Genomic DNA, 22,311 nt, shown 5'->3' with positions numbered 1-22,311 from the left:
ACGCAAATCTATTCTGTAATCTCTATGGAGAGCAGAGACAACCTACTGCTTGAGTAATAGGTTATTGAAAAGAAACACCTGACCCTACTAAGATCAACATTACTTGTGGGATGTTAAACTTTGAAATTAGCAATGCAAATTGCTCCAAAAATAGAAGACTTGTAGCAATAAACCCCATCTTCAATAAAAACTATCTGTGCAAAAATATTGCTACTATAAAAACTGATCTGCAAGCAATTTTCTTGTAAAAGGTTGTGTGTTTTATAGTATGACACACACTAACCTATTCAGCTTGTGGCAGGACCGATCTACACGGTATACAGTATATTACCTTAGGCAAAGTAATAGCTGCCACCCAAAGTAGGTTAAATCAATTTAAAAGGTTTCATATTTGAAAGTTCTATCTAACATTTTTAAGTACCGTGTTAATTCTGAATTTAGGTTAATTGACTACTAAATTTGTGTATGACACGGACCAAACAAAGTTGCTACGTAATTACCATACCATATTACCAAACTTGTGAGTACCATTTAATAAATATGGCAAGATGACTTTTCGGGGCATATTGCTACTTAACACACAATCAGGCCGTTGTTAAAAACTTGATGAATGGAAAAGGGAAAAAAATCATTGCAAAATCTTTTTTCAGTTTTGCTGCCAGGAGACATACTGTATACTGTATAATAATCCTTTTAGAGTAAAACAAAATAAAATACACTCTATGTTAAGCAATTATTCAGTTGCCTCTAATTAGACAAATAAGGACACTTGTATTTGAGAATATTATGCATCAAATTGCATTATACGTAAAAGCATTAGGTATATTTGCATTTGCAGGGAAATTCAACATATTATTTACTCACAAAATAATAACATTTTGATGATGTCATAAAAAGCAGTGATCTGTATTGTAACAGACCCCAGGTAGGAAAACACAAGCCAATGGAAGGTAGCCTGTACTGGTTATACTGTATAGCCTCTCCTGTTATAAAATATGAGGCTGTTTAACTCTATTGTTAAATGTGTAAACCATTGCTTCTACAGTATGCTGAATGTTCACTCAATTCCACTGTACCCGTCAAAGAATATATTTCAAAAAAATTGAAATTCTAGTTGGCAAAATCTGCCTCCCCTTTTCTAAGCCCATCTTGCTCGCTGGCATCTACCGCCCCCCTAAAGCCCCTCTACAATCCCTGACTGATATCACCCAATTTCTTGGCTCCATTTCCTCTCTGAATGAGAAGAGTGAGCTGCTAGTTCTTGGGGATTTCAACTTCAATTGGCTTGACCCTAAAAACCACAAAATCCAGATACAACTCAAGTCACTTAACCTATCGCAACTCATTTCCCAACCCACACGGATAAACCTGAAATCGCATAACCATTCCTTGCTAGACTGGATTCTCTTCTCAAACCCCAGCAGAATCCAATCCTCTGGCATCCTTCCTGACATTTTCAGTGATTATGCAATAGTGTACTGTGTAAGGAAAATTAAACCGCCCCAATCAAGCCCTAAAGTTCTCTTCACTAGAACATTTAAAAACTTTAACCCACAACAGTTTCTGGATGACCTTACCAACTGCCCATGGCACAGAATTGATTTAATTCCCGACCCTGATTCTGCGCTCGACTATTTCCAATCTGAGTTCTTACAACTCTGCGATACCCATGCTCCACTATGCAAAATAAGGGTACGGGGGGCCCACCTTCCATGGGTTACAACTGACCTTATTGCACTCTACCAGCTCAGGGATACCTTGTGGAAAAGCTACAAAGTAACTGGCACTACCAAGGATCTCAATCACTACAGATGCATGCGGAACATGAGCACAAGGCAAACAAGGCATGCAAAAGCACAATATTACTCTGACAATCTCCACAAAAATACAACAAACCCAGCTAACTTCTGGAAGGTTATCAACAATATATTCCAGCCTTCTAACCATCAACAACCAAGTAATATCACTAAGGGGGATATTACTCTGACAAACCCCACTGACATTGCAAATGCATTCAATGATTACTTTGTGGGGTGTGCCACTAACTTATTAGCAAAACGCAGCCCAAATCACAAACCTGAATCTCATCCTCGGAGTACCCCTATAATCCCACCCCCTCCCAACACTGCCCACAATTTTCAATTTGGCCCAGTATCTGAAGAGGAGATTATACAAGCGCTCCTCAAACTAAAACTAAGCAGCCAATGTGGACCTGATTTACTACAATCTAGGTTCCTACGACTTGGTGCCCAGCCATTGCCAAACCAATTGCGTCCATAGTCAACTCTATCCTGTCTGCAGGCCATATCCCTAAGACTTGGAAAACTGCCAGAGTTGTCCCAATCTTCAAAAGTGGGGACAAAAACACTGTCTCAAACTATAGGCCAATCTCACTTCTCCCAATTCTATCAAAAGTCATGGAAAAATGTGTCCACTCCAAATTAAGCGATTTCTATAACAAGACAAATTTCCCTAGCCAATTCCAATCTGGGTTTCGTCCCAAACACTCCACCGTAACTACCCTGCTAAAAGTTTGCAATGAACGGGGACAACAATGAACAGTGTGGAATGGAACGGGGACAACTCACTGGTGCAGTATTCCTAGATTTGCAAATGCTTTTGACACAGTTGATCATGCTATCCTGCTTAACAAACTCTAGAGCTCTGGAAAAGGGAAGCATGCTTTAAACTGGTTTCAGTCCTACCTATCAGGAAGATCCCAATATGTGTCCATCTCAGGCTCTAACTTCAACCCCCTGGATATCACCTGATGTGCCCCGCAAGGCTCTGTTCTGGGGCCCCTACTCTTCTCAGTGTTCATTAATGATCTTCCCACAGCTTGTAAGGAAGCCTCAATACACATGTATGCAGACGACACAATCCTATATGCACCCAGCCATAGCCTCTCTGACCTTCAACACATACTTCAGTCTGACTTTTTGAGACTCGAAAACTGGATTTCCCAAAACAAATTGTTTTTAAACACTGACAAGACTGTAACAATGGTATTTGGGACCAAGACTACATTTTTAAAGCTTCCAGTGTCTGAGCTCCTGATTAGAACCAACGCTAACACCACCCTAACCCCTGTCACTAGTTTTAAATACCTGGGCTTATGGTTTGACTCCCACTTAACATTTGGGATGCACATTGATACCCTGACAACCAAGACCTATGCCAAACTAGGGGTACTTTACAGGAACAAATCCTCCCTAAATCTCCTGGTCAGAAAGCGTATCGCACAGCAGATGCTAATGCCAATTATTGACTATGGAGACATAGTATATGGCTCAGCACCTCAAACCCACCTTAGCAAACTTGACACCCTCTACAATTCAATTTGTTGTTTTGTTCTCCAATACAACTACAACACACATCACTGTGATATGCTCAAAGAACTAGATTGGTCATCACTAGAGTCTAGGCGCAAAGTTCACCTTTCCTGTCTTGCCTTTAAATTCTTCATGAGCAACCTACCCAGCTATCTGAACAAGCTCCTCACCCCTACCACTTGCAGCACCTATCACCTGAGATCAGACTCCAAAAGACTGTTCATGGTCCCAAGGCTCAACAAAGTATCCGGACGTTCCTCCTTCTCCTACCGTGCACCCCAAAACTGGAACAACCTACCAGAGACTCTCACATCCACCACCAGTTTAAGTTCTTTCAAATCTAAGGCTGTCTCACATTTTAATCTGGTCTGTAACTGTTTCATACGCCCATAATGTATATTTTCTTTAACTGTGCACGCAATGTCTTGTATATAATGTATACCCTGTTCATTTATGTAACTGTATTTGTAACCATGTATTATTTGTTTTACTCTGTGCCCAGGACATACTTGAAAACGAGAGGTAACTCTCAATGTATTACTTCCTGGTAAAATATTTTATAAATAAATAAATAATAAAAAGAATGTCTCAAATTATCCTCTCTGTTGAGGAAGAGTACACAATATATCATGTGTCTCATCTGCCAAACTGATGCAAAAAATTATGAAGATACAGATTTATTCAAGAAAAAAAATATAAATGAAAGTATATGTTTCCTTTGATAAAAGTACTATTTGTTGCCCTAATATTGAAGCTGGGGATTGTTGTTCAAAAATGTCAATATGTAAAGTGTTTTCAGGTTTAATGTTTGATTTCTCGAGAATACCAGTAGTACAGCAAATCTGTGAAAGTCAATCTTGCATTTTATTACTAATGTGTACAATAGTGTGTTTCACCTCTCCTTGATACTGTGCCGATGAACGTACAATCATATAGAAAGAATAGGTAATAGAGGGAAAAGATAGCTTAAATAGATACAGTGCTCCCAATAAGCATAGTGCAATCCTCCTGCACATGGACATTTGTATAGGTACCACCAGGCATACTGTACAAAGCTTGTCTGTATTTTTTAATGCCAGGCTATCAGCATGAGAAAATGTAAAGACAGTTCAATCAAGAAGCACTTACAAAAATGCACTGACAAAAATAGAACTCTATGTAGCAGATATTAATAAAGCCTTCTTAGGGTTGCGGCATTTTCAGAACACTTGTGTTCAGTACAGTGACGTGTACACTACATGCTTTGGAAAAGATATGATATTTATAGAACACAGCCTTCAAAGTTAGTTTTCCAGCTGGCCATACACGGCTCGATTGCTTTAGGCACCAGCTCACTTTCATTCACCATTACCTCGTAGGGTTGCCAGGTGTCCAGTATTGAACGGGACTGTCCTGCATTTGGACACTTTGATCAGTACAAAATGAGAGGTAATACTGGACTTGTAGGTGTATACCGGTATTACCTCTCTGGGCGTGTATGTATATACCGATTTTATCTCTCTGGACATAGTGACCTGAGGGGGGTCGCGGGAGTTCCCTGAGCAGGGCTGCTGCTAGGGGGCTGGGCAGCTTCCTCCATCCTGATTGGCTGCATTACCCAGCAGCAGCCAATCAGGAGGAGGTGTCAGGAGCCTGGGGGATGGCCAAGGAGAGGCAGAAGCAGCATGGAATGGAGAGAGGCGTGTGTGTGTGTCTCGAGTGCGTCGCACCTTTCACCATTGTGTCCAGTATTTATGGAGAAGCCGTCTGCAACCCTAATTACCTGGACATAGAGTCTTCTTTTTCTCAAATTTAGCATAGGAATACCTACGCCTAAAGGCTGAAGTAGCAAAAAAACAAGTAGATTTTTACACCTACATAAACTTTCATAAAAACACAATTGGATGTCATATTCTATCACTGGTGTCAACATAGTTTTTCTCCAGAAAACATTAAGTTCCAAACAAATACCAAAACCTGGTGTAATGGTTCAGCTTCAAAATAGTGATCCACTAGTATCAAGAGTGTAAGTAACTGGACAAAGAAACAGACATTTAAAATTAAATATCACCCCTGGGCTCGAGGGCCCGAGCGCCCTACCCGCCTCTGTAAATGCCGCCTCCCCAAAAAAACCTTGTGCGACTCCCAATTTGCACACCGTTGACTTACGGCATTGTTTTGTAATAACAAATGTAAATTCCCTGCTAATATAAATCTCCAGCTAATATAAAAGTCTTCATCTTCATCATATTCCTGTAAATTATAATGCAAAATGACTATTTCAAGATGCCTAATAGGATAAAATCATCCATTCAACCCACTCAGTTCTATATAAACATATGAATGTGTAACAATTGGCAATATGCTCTCACAAAGTTACCAGATACTGTATATCCTCTACTGGTCATATATTATAGCTAACCACTCATTATCTATGTCTCTGTGGATGTTTGGTTTTCCAATTTGGTAAAAATATCATTGATACTTTTATCAGCGATACATATTTTTTAATTTGCGGTCAGCATTACACTAAAATCATTGCTGTTCTTAAATACCACTTTACCTTTCTCCATTAAGAAAATCTAAAATATTCCAATATCAAAGGATATTTTGGTGTATTGTTCATGACTCATTAAAACAGTAGTCCATGCTTTTCTGGAGAGGTCTTTAAAAAAAATAATATTACCTGAGCCTTGCTCACGTAGTCAATAGAGAGTTGCAATACCATCCGCAGATAACGTTGCAGCGTTCTATGGTTGACTCGTGGACTTATTTGTAATTGTTTGGGGTCAGACACTGGCAAGAAAGAACTCCAATATCTCGTAAACGGTGTGGTCCTGGAGGTCAGGGGACCACGAACGCGCTTCAGTGGACCTCTCCTTTAGTTACTACAGTATTAATAAATAAAAAATGGACTGTTGCTTTAAAAACAGGATTGTGTCTTTAGCCCAGTTCAGAATGTTCCTTTCAGTGGCCGTGTCTAGTGGAATAGTGTGCCACAGGCATTTTGGCCCCAAGTCACTTATGACCATCTCCAATCCATGACTTCCTAGAGCCAAGTAGGAAGCGACACGATCCGCCCTAGACTTAAGTAAACATGCCATAATGTTCACTGAATTCCATAAGTAAAAATTAAAGGTTTCAAAGACGGTTACTTTCTCAACTACAACACATTTTCAGAGCTATCCTCTCCTCCGTTGACCTATTTTTTTTGTATTAGTTCAATTAGTATATTAGTAACATTATTCTGATTGTGGTTAGATGGTTGGAGGTAGACTGTTATAGTATATCCTTAAAAACCGCTGACTTACTTTTCAGTACCTTAGTTGTAGAAGGTAGTTCTCATATCATTGTGTGCATGCACCATCACATCAAACTGTCAAAATTGTGAAATCTGTATAACTGTTAATAACACGCATTTGGAGGCATGCCTAATACTTTGTTCCCAAACATATCTGTCTTCAAAAAATGATAAAGAGTTTATGAACGTTTTATCATAATGGTCTCTTTCCCTTCTTCTCTGTCTGATAAGTGCACTTCCTCCAGTTCTGGTTGCAATGGAACTTTCAAAATATTGAGTAAGAGTTACTGTGTTTGCTACAAAGAATACAATTCATAGATAGCGGTTCAACTTTATGAATACCTCTAAAAATGCACAAAAGGGTTATTATTTACGTATTATGTACATATTATATTTAATATATATAATAATACGTATTATTACGTATTTATAAAGCCTACCAGGTCCCACTTGATGGCAGTGCCATTGTTGCCACTGCACGGAGCCCTGACCTTACAGAGGTCCCGCACCCTTCCACAAAACATTTACGGTAAACTGATTACCGGGGGAGAGCGCGGGGCCTCTACGAGTGTCTCTTATCTTCTCTCCAGAGGCGGCATTTCATCCTGCAATGATGTGACGTTGCATCGCCAAGACAAGGTGACATCACATGGCGACACGTCACATGACGCTACATCGTAGCAGGAGGCGAAGCTGCCCTAGAGAAGGTAAGAGACCCCGCCAAAACCCCATATCACCGAGCCTCGAAAAACTCTCAGCCGGCCCTGTAGGCAACGGTATTGCAACCCGTGGAGCGCTGCAGTGAGAGATATACAATGCACCAGTAGGAGAAAAGACCATTGTTTTGAATTCTGTCATGTGCATGAAAAGGGTGGGGCTATCACGCCATTTCACCCGTGGGAGCGCGCCACGGGTTCCAATAATGTTGGCTACATCTGTACATTCAAATGTATTACAATTTTTTTTTTTAAATTATGCTACATTATGAAAATGAAACATTTACTCTTTGATTATCCCCAATATACTCACATATAGTATTTTCCATTCTAAACATTTGTAAGTATTCAAATTCACTTTCATACCTTTGGTTGAAGATTTGGATGAAGCAAGACATAGCCATTAGGATCGATTGCAAAGAAATAGCCATTAGGGCACAGCTGGAAGAAAGAATAGCACACTACACTGTAAACCCAAACTTGAAACACATTAAGATAGATTTAATAAAGAAAAAAACGTAATTAGCAAAACACTTAAAGCATAATCCCCATCTAAATGGGTTTGTAACTGGGTCTGTGAATTGGTGGCCCTCAAGTTTTAAGAATATCCCTGCATGAGCCACCTGTGCTGAAGCAGGTATATCCTTAAAACCTGACCTGTTGCTGGCCTTGAGGACTAGATTTGGCCACCCCTCTCTACTCTCTTCTGGAACCACTGAAGGATAGAAGCAATAGGAAAGTATTTAAACCTTTAAATCCAGTGTAGTATTATTTGATACGTACCATTTTCTTTATATGTGATTTCATTCAAAACAAAGGGGCTTTGTACAGTATAGAAAAGCGCAACTAGACGCACAGCACCCCATTTTTTAAAACCTGCGTCTGGAATGGGTCTTATAGGGTAGCATCGCTTAGTAAATATGTCTATTAATGTATAAGACCAATACATAATGATGTCTTCATAAATATAAATATACTGCACAAATAAATAAGGCAAGTTATCATGAATAAAGGAATGTAATGCATTTAAATCTACAGATTAATTACATTGAGGTTTCATAAACACCCTAATGATTCACATTCTCTGCATAGCTGTTAAGAACGCTGGTTGATGACATTCCAAGTATATATTATTCCCGTCATGGCATGTACTGTATGCAAAGCCAGAGAGAACACATAATAGGGAACGGTTACACTTACAATTGGACACAGACGGTTTAAATTACTGCATGTAGTATCAACGCTGTCTCCTTGTAATAATAATGTACTGTAGGGGAAACACTAACCTCTGCCGGAGATTACTGTACATACATCTATTAGTTTATAATCTACATTGCAAGGCAAACTACATTACAATCAGAATCTGCCATCTAAGATAAAAAAAAATGACAGGGCCATTTTAAATGTGAATGATGTTTCAGGACATCAGCTATATTCCCATGAAACACAGCACACAGGTAACTTACTGTAAAACGAGGAGTGAGTCTTTGAATGTCTTCCAAAGAAACATCAACCCCCATGACTCCAAGAATCAGTTGGTTCTAGGTAAAAAAATCAGAGGAGAACACAATTATTGCATACTGTATGTAGGCCATCACCAAGCATATCAGACAACTTTCTATTTGCAGTTTGCCAAGTTAAGACAAACATGGTATAACTATAAATATGAAGCTAAAGCTGATTGCACTGACGTGCCTAAAGTTTTCGATGGGCTATACAGTATAGTGTCTAAGCTATGTGGGATTCAATATAAATAATAATGATGATGATGTAATTAGCTGTTTATACTTCAATAACTTTTGTTTATGTAGGAAGGATATTAATTGTATTTCATTCTGGACTTCAAGGAAAGATCAGAGTTTTCTTTTAGTCCCATGGAACCAATAAAGAATGTGTAGTGTGGGTGGCCAAGTGCACATTACACGGGCTTTTGTCAGGAAGCCCAGAATGAGTCCTCCCTTAGAGAATATAAAGCCTAATAAAACAAACGTTTTAATAATGACTTAAAGATTTATACGGTGGGCAGTTTAACAGAACCATTAATAACCATTGCATATCAACACGCAGGGCATTTCCGATGAGACATTCTCATTTATGTGTATGGTTTTGTGGTAAATATAATAAAGTGCGCCTGTCAGACATATTATTTAATTGAAAAACATTATGGAAATCATTGAGCTAAACAGGTACCCAAACGTAAAAAAATTATATATATATTATATATATATATACGAAAAGAAGACAGAGAGCGCACGCCCCATAGCGTAAAAAAGTACATTTAATATTAAAAAGGGATTGGGAGAGGGATTAGGACCACTCACAATGGTAATGATAATTCAAGCGATTCGTGATAATAATGAACAATGAATGAATGGAACAGAGAGGCTCCCAACCACAGTACCTGAGAGATCATTGGGAAGCTTTCACCCAGCACTGAATTGACAAGGGCTGATGAAGATGGGATAGGGAGTGAGTGAGTGTGTGTGTGTGTCTGTAAAATTCTGCCTGGCGTTGCCTAGGACCACTCACAGATTGTGCATCCACAGTTATTATCAGTCTCCTTTTTTGGATATTATATGTGACACTTTCTTTAGTATTGTAAAGGACGATGAAAACGCTTTAATCTATTCTTTAAATTGTGTTCAGTCCATTTTGGGCAATTTAGATTTATGCTGAGAAGCAACTCTAGAAGTAATAGTTAATAGTCTTTCAGCAAAGTCCTTTTTATTGTTATTGTTCTTGAGAGTAATTCAAAGATAATTTTCTAAACTTTTATATTATTGAATTTGCTTCTACCGTCATACTTCAGTAAAATATGTATAATATAATAGTATTCCTCTGGTGGTTTCGGGAAATAATTTAATTTGGGCAATAAAACTGAATGTCTCTAAGCTAGATGAGCTTGAAAAAAATATAATTCATTGTAATTAATGACAAGGCAGTCCCTGGTGTGTAATGTCACTGAGAGATAATAAAGAACTTATTATAATATGTAACTCAAAATTATATGTGCATGTTGAGAATATTTGAACTGAAATGAAACTAGAAACAGATTCCCCTCCATAGAAAATCCACCTGCATTTATCTGATATAACAGATTGGAGCAGCCATCTCCTGGACAATTAAAGTGAACATAATGTGCTAAAAGTGATTGATGAGTCACACATGTTATTACCACTTTTTTCCATTGGATAATCCAGTGAATTTCATCAAACAAGTTACATAGTTACATAGTGGTTGAAAAAAAGACATACTGTATGTTTATCAAGTTCAACCTATGCTAAATTTAGACAACAGATACTGTATCCTATATTTGAACTTACAGTATATTGATCCAGAGGAAGGCAACACAAAAAACCCCAGTGATACATCATCCAATGATGTCTCTTAAGGGGAAAAATAAATTCCTCCCTGACTCCAAATAATGGATTTGCAACGCATAAATTGCATTTATCTTCTAGAATTGGAATCATAGGGAGAGATCCACTAATTTCTGATACTGGTTACCGCACGGCAATCCTGCGTTGACTGCCATTAAAGCCATCTCCAGTTAACAAGGGATTGCGCCGCGTGACCCACAAATAGGAGAATAGTGAATCCCGACCAAAGTGTATCTTTGGATATGAATATATTCTTGTCCATGTGTGTTTTAAAACAAACGTCATCAATTGGGGGGGGGGGGGGATTGTTACAAAGCTTTGCTTCAGAGCTTACCGTCTTTCCATTATGGTCTGTTGTTAAGTTAAAGACAGGCAAAGTTCCAGTGATGACAAGGCCAAGTTCCTACAAAAGGAAATATCAAGCATGATAATTATTTATTAGATACAATCATTTCAAAACATACTCCTCCTAATGTATATTATATTGCCTCATTCCCATGGGGCTAAGAAAGTTTTGTTGCTGTCAAAATTAATGAAATGTGTAAGAAATAACATAATTTACTCAGTGTTTCAAAACCCTGGGAAAAGGACAACGATGAGGATATGTGACAAAGGCTCATACAATTAGAAAGTGTATCAGAGACAATGAGAAGGCAACTGTGAATTACTTATTCACCCTACATTTATCAGGCAGCTTGTATAAAACAGGCAACAGTGTACAATTCTACAGTACACAAAATGCAACAAGCATTAGAACTTGCTCCCACTGGATGTTAAGAAGTTAAATATTTGTATTGTGTATGCAAGAAGAACAGACAATCATATGGCTATTCACTAAATTGGAAATAGGGGGCGTGATAGGGGCTAGGTATTTGACTGGTATCACTAATCTGTATTGGCAGTTGTTATGTTTAATGACTAGAGATGGCCTACATTTTCACTGGAATCTGCCATGGATTGGCCAGTTCCTTTCAGCTGCAGACCAGCATCGAAAATCCAAGGAAGGGAAGGTGGGGAGAAGGAAGGGTAGCTATTTTACTAGAGTCGCAAGTTCTATATGTATCCCCTCTAACCTCCCTCCTAATAACATAGGGAGAGACAACTGTGCTCAAAAGCAGGAGTACACCTGACAGATATATATATATAGTTCACCCTTTGAAAAAGTCGTCCGTGTGCGACGAAACACGTCAGGGAGCGTCATCACGCATCACGCACGGACATTATGTCATCACGCATGCGCAGAAGCAGGCCGGTTCGAGCGCGCAACAGTAAAGCGGCCATCCAGCACAGGAGACATTCTCTGGAATCCTGAGACATTTGCTGTGAATATCGGAGGCACCCTGGAAATCCTGACGGATCACTGCCCCTTCATCTCTATGAGACTGATGGACTTTTGATCCCACTGCAGATACCAGATGGTGGTGATATTTCACAAAACGCTTTTAATCCTTGTACCCTTGTGAGTCATTTTCTTCCCCCTCCCCCTTTCCCATCATTAAATATACGGTTTTATACTATGGGGCGTGCGCTCTCTCCTCTCTCTTTTCTGTAGATTCCAACGGATGTGGTTCATCCCTTTTGAGAGCAGCCGGAGACCCCTATATCAACATCACCCTTGCACCATTTATTGGACATTTTGAAAGGACTGGTTTTTATTTCTTTCCCTTCTCCATCCACAGTTTGATGTTATAATTGGATTTTATTTAGCACTATTCTTCTATTATTATTATATTAGGCACTTGCATATTGATCATATGTTGGTTTATCTTTGGAATTATTTTATTTGATCACTATCACTTAGGCGCTGCTTTATTGTTCTTTTCTGTGTGTCATATTTATATATAGGTGAGAGGAAGAGGGATTGAGAGGAGAAGGAGGTGGTGAGAGAGGAGAAGGAAAGGGTGAGAGAGGAAGGGGAGGAGGGGGTGCGTGGAAGATGAGGAGGGTAATTGAGGAAGGAGGAGGAGGGAATGAGGAGTGGCAGAGGGCTGAGAGGAGGCATAGGAGGGAGTTAATACGAGATTGAATAGAGGAGGGGGGCTGAGAGAGAGAATGGGGCTATTAAAAAAACAAATACCCTTGCACTGGCCCTGCCTAAGAGGTTCAAAAGCTTGTAACATATCAAGTACGTGTTGGTCCAATAAAAGGTATCATACCATCTGCTTCCTCTCCCGCCTTTGTTACTACATACTTATTTGGAGGAAGGTTTGAGGAAACATATAGAGAACTTGAGACTATATCAAAATCTTTCTCTCTATCTTCAAGATTAAAACCGCCTTCGAATTTCGGTAAAACCAGTGCCGAAAATTCACAGATTGGATTTTGATAGGTCGCCCATATCTATTAATGACAGAAATATTTTGGTGGGTTGCTTTATTATAGCAACAAAATTCAGTATTCTGATTTATGTTTATCTGCTAATTTCAGAGCTCATTCACAAAAGGATGCAGCATTCATTCAATACTACACAGTATTGATGTTTAATATGTATTAATTTAAAACCAGAGACATAACATAAAACACAGACAAAGCTCAGTGCACATCCAGAAAAACTTATATACGGTACAGTGCCTAAATATACATGTATAAATAACTAATAAATAAAATGGTCTTTTAGTTTAACATTTTGGCCAAATTGTTGTAAGCCCTTGAGCCAAACTTCACGGCAGACCACGTTTCAAGGGTCCCTACACAAGTGGGATCCCTACACAATAGGGACCCTTGAAACGTGGTCTGCCGTGAAGTTTGGCTCAAGGGCTTACAACAATTTGGCCAAAATGTTAAACTAAAAGACCATTTTATTTATTAGTTATTTATACATGTATATTTAGGCACTGTACCGTATATAAGTTTTTCTGGATGTGCACTGAGCTTTGTCTGTGTTTTATGTTATGTCTCTGGTTTTAAATATATATTGCCATGCTCAGTAGCACTCCTCTGTGAAACTTATATGCTTATATATGTTGTGGGTATTTTGGGGGTTCAATTTGAGCTTGTAGGTGTTCTGTATGTTTAATATGTATTAAACATCATAGCTTGGTCATTTGGATTTTTTTTCACACATTTTTACAATTTTGAACTATGTGATCTCCTGGCAATCTATCTACACGCAATACCTGTATTTATCGCCTACATTGATTATTTATAAGATTCCTTTTGAATCATTGTTAGAACAAAACAAAAAAAGAGAGAGAGGCGAAGAACATAACATCCTTAAGGCTTCCAGTAAGACCACAAAGCTATACAAAGGTCTGGCCAATGAACTTCTGGTCAGTTAAGTGGCAAGAGATATAGAAAATAGCTCTTTTCAGTTAAGTAACAATTCTCTGTCCTTTGTCCTGTGACAGATGCAAAAGTTGAAACATTTTACGGTAACTTTGTGAAAAACTTAAAAAAAAAAAAAACAAACCATGTTAGAGATAATGGTTTTGAACGTGACAGTAATAATAACTAGCACGGAGTGAAGCAAGAGAACATTTACTCCGGCAAAGCTGTTAAATGTGCGGATTTCCTGGAAATGTTTACATTACAAGAGCTAAAAGATAAGAAACAAGATAAATGCCGGATTGTGCATCTTTTATGTCTAATGTTTTAGTAAAAAAAAACAACAGTATGCAGCAAAAAACCTCAGCAGACAGCCCATTAGATGTACCGTTAAGTGGGTTAAATTACATTATGGTAATCACATTTCTATTAGATTACTCATTTTATACCATCTTTGCGTAACTATTTACATTTGATGCTGTCCATTTTCAGCTAATCTTCATGTTATACATACCCCCACAATTTGGGAATTGGCCATTACTCTTTTTTGAGCACACAATATAGGCAATTATATCTGTATAATAGTCACCGTAATGTGCGATCCTCATCATCATTTATTTTATATATATATATATATATATATATATATATATATATATATATATATATAATCAAAAAATAAATAGATGATACCGTTCTGTGGCTAACGAAATGCTTTTATTTGTGCGAGCTTTCCAGATACACTGATCTCTTCTTCTGGCGATGTTACAATGAATGAAGCAAGCAAAAGCTATACTATAAACAGTGTCTATTGTGGACACATCCACACCGGGGGGAAGGACCAGCACAGATAACATTCCAATAGAAACTGTTTATAGTATAGCTTTTGCTTGCTTCATTCATTTAACATCGCCGGAAGAAGAGATCAGTGTATCTCGAAAGCTCGCACAAATAAAAGCATTTCGTTTGCCACAGAACGGTATCATCTATTTATTTTTTGATTATATATATATATATATATATATATATCATAGAAAAAGAACAAAAAGCACTCCGTAATAATAGTCACTGGTGTGGGTGCAGATCCTATAATGAAGAATAAGCAATACGATACCGTTTGGAAACGAAATCAGCAGGCAGCACTCAGAATTGAACAAACAAGTGTATTGAAAAAATAAATACAAAACCAACGTTTCGGTCCACGAATGGGACCTTTGTCAAGGTGGTGCCTCCTTGACAAAGGTCCCATTCGTGGACCCAAATGTTGGTTTTATGTTTATTTTTTCAACACACTTGTTTGTTCAATTCTGGAGTGCTGCCTGCTGGCGCACGCCCCATAGTGTAAAACTGTGTATTTAATGATGAAAAGGGGGAGGGGGGGGGGAAATACACTCACAAAGGTACAAGTGTTAAAAGCGTTTCGTGATAATATCACGACCATCCGGAATCTTCAAAACGTCCGCCTGTCTCAAGGAGATGAAGGAAACATGATCATCAGGATGTAGAAGGAGTGGAGAAACTACCAACGAAATCATGCTGGAATCCCAGAAAATGTCCTTGCTGGATGGCCTCCGTGATGTTGAACGCACGAACCGGCCTGTTCCTGCGTACACGTGATGACGTAATGTCCGTACGTTTGCATGATGACGCTCCCCCTTCCCATCATTAAATACACAGTTTTACACTATGGGGCGTGCGCTCTCTCCTCTCTCTTCTCTACAGATTCCCTAGGATGTGGTTTATCCTTTGAGAGCAGCCGGAGACCCCCTTCAACTACATCATCTTCATCATTGATGAACATTTTCTAAGGACTGGTTTTCACTCTATTTTTTCTTTTTGCAGATTATATATTGTGTCATTTTTAGGTGTTTATAGCATATATTCTCAAGTATATGTTTTCAATACAAGCACGGGCACTTACACATTTATCACGTTATTTATACATTAATATATTATCACTTATATAGACCATTTTTAGGCGCTGCTTTTTCTTGTTTTTTTTAGTTCTTGATATATATAAATATATATATATATAAAACACACATCCACTTAATGGGGCATCGCGATACTTTACAGTTAAACATATTAAAATTATATGCAATTGTTTTGTTAGACAAGGAAGCCAGAGGAAAGAGGGAAGTCTTCCACCCGAAACAGTGGTAAAGTCGATATATACCTGAACTCTGGCGGTAGCGAGTTAATACATAATACTGATGTACAGTAGCAGACTTCATTGTTCCAGCGGATAACACAATAATTTGCGTTCTAACGCAGAATATCACAGAGTTTCCATAGGATAAAATGGCCGTCACAACACACAATATCCCAAAAGAATGCACCAGCGGGAGCAGTAACCTTGGCTACATTTGTATATGGTGTGTTAATCCTGATGATCATTTTAACTACTCATAATCAAATCACCAGAAAGCACACGGTAGAGAAAATGTGTTCCACGTCACACATGAGTTTACGTTCTTTATTTATTCTTATATCATTTAAAAAGTTCAATAAAAATGAACCTTTCCATGTTTCTCTGGTTTCCGTACGACTGAAAATCAGATTGTCCTTACCAACGCATCCAAATAGACATTAGTCCACTGCACTTGTTTTGCTTTATCTCCAGCCAAAACCATTGGTCTTCCAAGGACATCTAAGTATTCCTGTCACAAAAGAGAGATGTTATTATTTTTTGTTTGACCAGATTTGGAACAGCATTCTTCTATGTTAAATTCTACAAGTCTCATGGGGGAACTGGAGTAGCCCTAGTATTTCACTCCTACAGTATAAGAACTGCAACAAAAACATTCAGGTTTATACAACTACAGAAACTGCTGCCTAACGTACAGGAACTATTGTACTTGCTGGAAGACCCCGCTGTAATTTCTTCAAGCAACCATCCAGTCTGGGTCATTATTTTATTATATATTTGTAATTATTACTTTTTTTCTGTTTCATATTCAGAACGTTACAAGTAACCATTCTGAGCCCCAGAAGGATGAATGTGTTTAAGATCCAAGGTGCCGTATTGGTCCTGGAGTGATGTTTCTCTCTAACAATGATATATTTCCTCTGTGGCAGTGTTTCCCAACTCCAGTCCTCAGGGAACACCAACAGGTCAGGTCTTAAGGAAATCCCTGCTCCAGCACAGGTGGGTCAATCAGCAGCTCAGTCATTTTGACTGAGCCACCTGTGCTGGAGCAGGGATATCCTTAAGACCTGACCTGTTGGGGTTCCGTGAGTTGGGAAACACTGCTCTATAGAATTGATGGTCTGTGCAACAGTGATGTACATGAAATTTGCAGGCAAACTAAATTCCTGCTTTACCACAAAAAGAAGTTAAATAAAGTGACTTTTCTCTGGCCACCCGGAGCCAACGCTGGGTCTCAGAGCAGTAATCACCATGCTGTATTACATCTAAGCCACTATTATTTTCCAGAGGCTCTTATCAATAAAATCAACTGAAATCCAAAAAGATAATAGAAACCTATCAAATATTAGAGCAGACCTGTCTTTGCATTTGAAAATTAATAGTAACATTGCAAAAACTATCCCCCTGCACTGCTGTAATTTCTGCTCCAATACTACAGGCATAGTACCCATATATTTGATCAAAATACAGTATATATTTGAAAGAAGCATTGACTTCACTTATACACACACACGTATAAATGCCAGCAAACCATTAGTATTTATCATTAAATAAAGGATTACTGGTTTATCATCAAAAAAAGGATTAGTGGTTCCATTAAAAAGTTGAATAAGCTCTTGAAGTCTTACTAGTGTCAAAGTGTTTATGTAACAGCAGCTGCTCACAATTAATATACCCAGTATAACTTTAGGTCAAATGGGCAGCTGTGTTTAAAATCTATGAAGACATTATTTACACTCTAATAGCCAATTATATTACACACATGTGCACCTATCAATTTGCTTGTTACCAACACCAAGTTCATCTGGCAATTATGACAAAAAAAAGTACAAATATTAGAATTGACAATAAATATTAGGTCTCTTGTTGGTTAAAAAATGGTATATAAATAGTCTATATTAGCATATACATAAAAGTAATACTATAACGTGCTTACTGGTGGAACATAAGAAGCTTTAATACTAACCTGTGTATTGATTCGTATTGCCCCAATAGATGGAATTTCATAGTAGTAACCTGAAATGTACATGTGAAAAAAGTATGTGAAGACAATGTACAGCTGAAATAATTAGTTGATACTTTCATAGTCTAAAACCAGAGACATAACATAAAACACAGACAAAGCTCAGTGCACATCCAGAAAAACTTATATACGGTACAGTGCCTAAATATACATGTATAAATAACTAATAAATAAAATGGTCTTTTAGTTTAACATTTTGGCCAAATTGTTGTAAGCCCTTGAGCCAAACTTCACGGCAGACCACGTTTCAAGGGTCCCTACACAAGTGGGATCCCTACACAATAGGGACCCTTGAAACGTGGTCTGCCGTGAAGTTTGGCTCAAGGGCTTACAACAATTTGGCCAAAATGTTAAACTAAAAGACCATTTTATTTATTAGTTATTTATACATGTATATTTAGGCACTGTACCGTATATAAGTTTTTCTGGATGTGCACTGAGCTTTGTCTGTGTTTTATGTTATGTCTCTGGTTTTAAACTTTCATAGTCTGTAAGTTACTTTTATTCCTTTTTAAAGGTGCTGTCCCCACCTCTGCATGTCTTCATGAAGGTGATCCCGCGGGGTTCCTAGGGTCATATTCTTTGGGAAAATTCCATTTACGTATATATCCCTTCTAATATTTTAGTCATGTTTATTTCAGTCACTTCTGGTCTGGTCACTATGAATTACATAAGGATATTGAGAATAGCCAATGTGGTCCTTCTTTTCTCTCCCTGGTTTGTGCACCTCAACAGGTAAGCTTCTGCTCTGACCAGGACTCCCTAGGACTCAGATGGATCAATATGTGAAAAAAAACTAACCGTGACTAGCTTGAATTGTACCTTCCATTTGTCATATATGTCTTTCTACACCACATACAATGCTCCTCAAAAGTGTCAGAGAGTTAAATAAAATCAGCTTTAATCACTTCGCTGCCATGATTGCAAAGAAATGCGCTGCTTTCTCCTCTGGCAGCAAAGGTGTTAAATTGTCAGCAGATGAAGATCTGGATTTGCTAGTAACTGGGTTCAGCTGAGTGGTGAGTATTCATTCCAATCGCTGTTCTACTTATAAAATAGATTCTCTCTGACTAGACAGGTTTTTCCATATTTCGCTGTTTACCAGTCATTACACACTCATGTCTGTGTAACTGGACTGAGTAATCTATCAGGGGACTGCTTGGTTTGGATGATATAATGTCTGCCCCGTGTATCAGCTTGTGTTGTGGGGGAATGGTTACAGGAGTCCCTAGACATACAATACGCCATATTGAGAATTATAAAACACTGTGTGTGCTTGCCTCATTTTTCTCATTTGATATTCTTTACAATTCTCCAGCAAGTCTAACTTCATGCAAATTTGTCCAACTAAGAATCTGCATCAAATGCAGTTAGTTACTTACATTTGTCACAAACAAAATATTTTTTTGTGTGCTGTCATTTAGTACAGTATGTCTATACAGGCATACCCTGGTTTAAGGACACTCACTTTAAGTACACTCGCGAGTAAGTACATCTCGCTCAATAGGCAAACGGCAGCTCACGCATGCGCCTGTGAGCACGTCCTGAACAGCAATACTGGCTCCCTACCTGTACCGAAGCTGTGCGCAAGCGGGGAGACTATAGAGCCTGTTACAAACGCGTTATTTACATCAGTTATGCACGTATATGATGATTGCAGTACAGTACATGCATTGATAAGTGGGAAAAAGGTAGTGCTTCACTTTAAGTACATTTTCGCTTTACATACATGCTCCGGTCCCATTGCGTACGTTAATGCAGGGTATGCCTGTACTGCACATATCCCTTGTGTATCAACCCAGAGAAAAGTGTGTTTTAATGCATTGCACCATTATTCAGTGCACTATTGCCACTAATATAAGCAATGGTGTTGTAAATCTGGTGCAGACTGTTAGAAATCCATAGGTTATAAATCTAAACTTGGTATATTTTATTGATACAGATTGTATGGAGAAAAATTGATGCACAGAGGCACACAAGTATGTATGTATGCATATCTTTATTTATACAGTGCCATTAATGTACATAGTGCTTTACAGCAGTAATACGCGTGACAATCATATAAATAACAATTAATATAAATAACACATTACGGGAAAAAGTGCTTCAGACATAAAAGTGACATTTTGGAAAAGGAGTCCCTGCTCCGAAGAGCTTACATTCTAATTGGTAGGAAGAACGTACAAAGACAGTAGGAGGACGTTCTGGTAAGTGCACCTGCAGGGGCCAAGGTTTGTGTATGAGATGTAAATTATCAGTCATGGAGATACTCATATGCTTCCTTAAGCAGATGTGTTTTAAGGTGGGTCTTAAAGGTGGATAGAGAGGGTGCTACTTGGATATTGAGGGGAAGGGCATTCCAGACATGTGGGGAAGTCAGTGAGAAAGGTTTAAGGCGGGAGAGGGTTTAAGATACAAAAGGGGGTATAGAGAAGACATCCTTGATTAGAACGCAAGAGTCGGGATGGTGTATAGCGAGAAATTAAGGCTGAGATGCAAGGAGGAACACTTTTGAGAAGCATTGTATGTGGTGTAGAAAGACCTATATGACAAATGGAAGGTACAATTCAATCTAGTCACGGTTAGTTTTTTTTCACATATTGATCCATTTGAGTCCTGGTCACAGCAGAAGCTTACCTGTTGAGGTGCACCAACCAGGGAGAGAAAAGAAGGGCTACTGGCTACTTTAGGAAGCCAGACATGGACCACATTGGCTATTCTCAATATCCTTATGTAATTCATGGTGACCAGACCAGAAGTGACTGCAATAAACATGACTAAAATATTAGAAGGGATATAAGTAAATGGACTATCCCAAAGAATATGACCCTAGGAACCCCGCAGGATCTCCTTCATCAAGAAGGAGGAAGGAGGAGTGTAAAGGTTTAAAAGGGAGGAGGAGATAAATTACTAGAAAAAACTAAAATGGACTTAAAACTAATCCAAATTGACGAGGTAGAGAGAGCACTAAGGTGGACAGACCAAACGTATTATGACAAAGGAAACAAGGCAGATAGATTGTTGGCCAGCAAACTTAGAGGTCTGAGAATTAAATCTCAAATCCCAGTAATCCGAACAAAAGCAGGGCCAACCACATACAATGAAAAAGAAATTGCACAAGAATTTTCGAATTTCTATACGAAATTATATAATTTACACTCCAATCAGGCTGGCTGTACAGGATCTGAGGCAATAGCGTAGTATCTCGATAAAAGCTGCTTACCGACTCTGACAGAGGAAGAATCCCATATATTAAACAAAAAAAATTCCCAGGAGGAATTGTCGGATGCTATAAAGTCTTTAAAAACAAATAAAACTTCAGGCCCAGATGGCTTCTCAAATCTGTACTACAAAAAATTCAAGGAGGTGCTTTCCCCGTATGTTCTCAGACATTCAATTAATTTCTGGAGGGGGCTCCCATACCTTCCTCAATGTCTGTGGCTAACCTAGACATAATACACAAGGAGGGAAGGGACCCTCTCCAATCCGGAAGCTATAGGCCCATGTCGTTGCTAAACTCGGATTTGAAAATTTATACTAAAATTCGCGCGAATAGATTGTCGCCGATTCTGCCGAGACTAATACACAAAGACCAAGTGGGCTTTGTCCAAGATAGGCAAGCCTCAGATAATACCAGAAAAGTTATAAATATTATAGACCATGTGCACCTGACCGACACAAAGGCTATTCTATTGAGTTTAGATGTGGAAAAACCGTTTGATAGAATAAAGTGGGCATTCTTGGACCAAACAATGTTAAAATTCGGATTTTCAGGCCCCTACCTGGAGGGCGTTCGAGCTCTATACAGGACGCCCACTGCCTATGTTAAACTCCCAGGGGGAGACTTGACTCCTATTATGATCCAAAACGGAACCAGACAGGGTGTCCCCTATCTCCGTTTCACTTTGCATTATCAATTGAGCCACTGGCATCCACAATCAGAGATGATATAAATATTCAAGGAATCAAAATAGGCGAGATAAATGATAAAATATCTCTTTGCGGATGACATTATTCTTTCATTGGCTAACCCATTGATATCATTGCCTAACTTCCAACATCAATTAAACCAATTTGGCAAAATTTCCAGGTATAAAATTAATAATGATAAATCTGAAGTCTTGAATCTGAATCTTCCAATACCGGAAATGAAACTCTTACAGTCTA

The 22,311-nt window shown here is 38.5% G+C and overlaps 1 protein-coding gene across 8 annotated transcripts in view; it reads right to left on the bottom strand.

Moving 5' to 3' along the window:
- The window catches only part of CACNA2D1 (calcium voltage-gated channel auxiliary subunit alpha2delta 1), a 717,165-nt gene that overhangs the window by 71,412 nt on the left and 623,442 nt on the right, over nt 1–22,311 (bottom strand). For all 8 annotated transcript variants that reach the window (XM_075599579.1, XM_075599575.1, XM_075599572.1 and 5 more), the window contains exons 14-18: nt 18,088–18,137; nt 16,543–16,632; nt 11,043–11,111; nt 8,795–8,869; nt 7,695–7,769 (exon numbers count right to left, since the gene is read on the bottom strand). In XM_075599579.1, the coding sequence (XP_075455694.1) occupies nt 7,695–7,769; nt 8,795–8,869; nt 11,043–11,111; nt 16,543–16,632; nt 18,088–18,137 (359 nt within the window). The remainder of the gene's footprint in view (nt 1–7,694; nt 7,770–8,794; nt 8,870–11,042; nt 11,112–16,542; nt 16,633–18,087; nt 18,138–22,311) is intronic.

This window comes from Ascaphus truei, chromosome 5 (assembly GCF_040206685.1).
Source record: "Ascaphus truei isolate aAscTru1 chromosome 5, aAscTru1.hap1, whole genome shotgun sequence".
NCBI lineage: Eukaryota > Metazoa > Chordata > Amphibia > Anura > Ascaphidae > Ascaphus > Ascaphus truei.
This window is presented reverse-complemented; position numbering and strand designations above follow the sequence as displayed.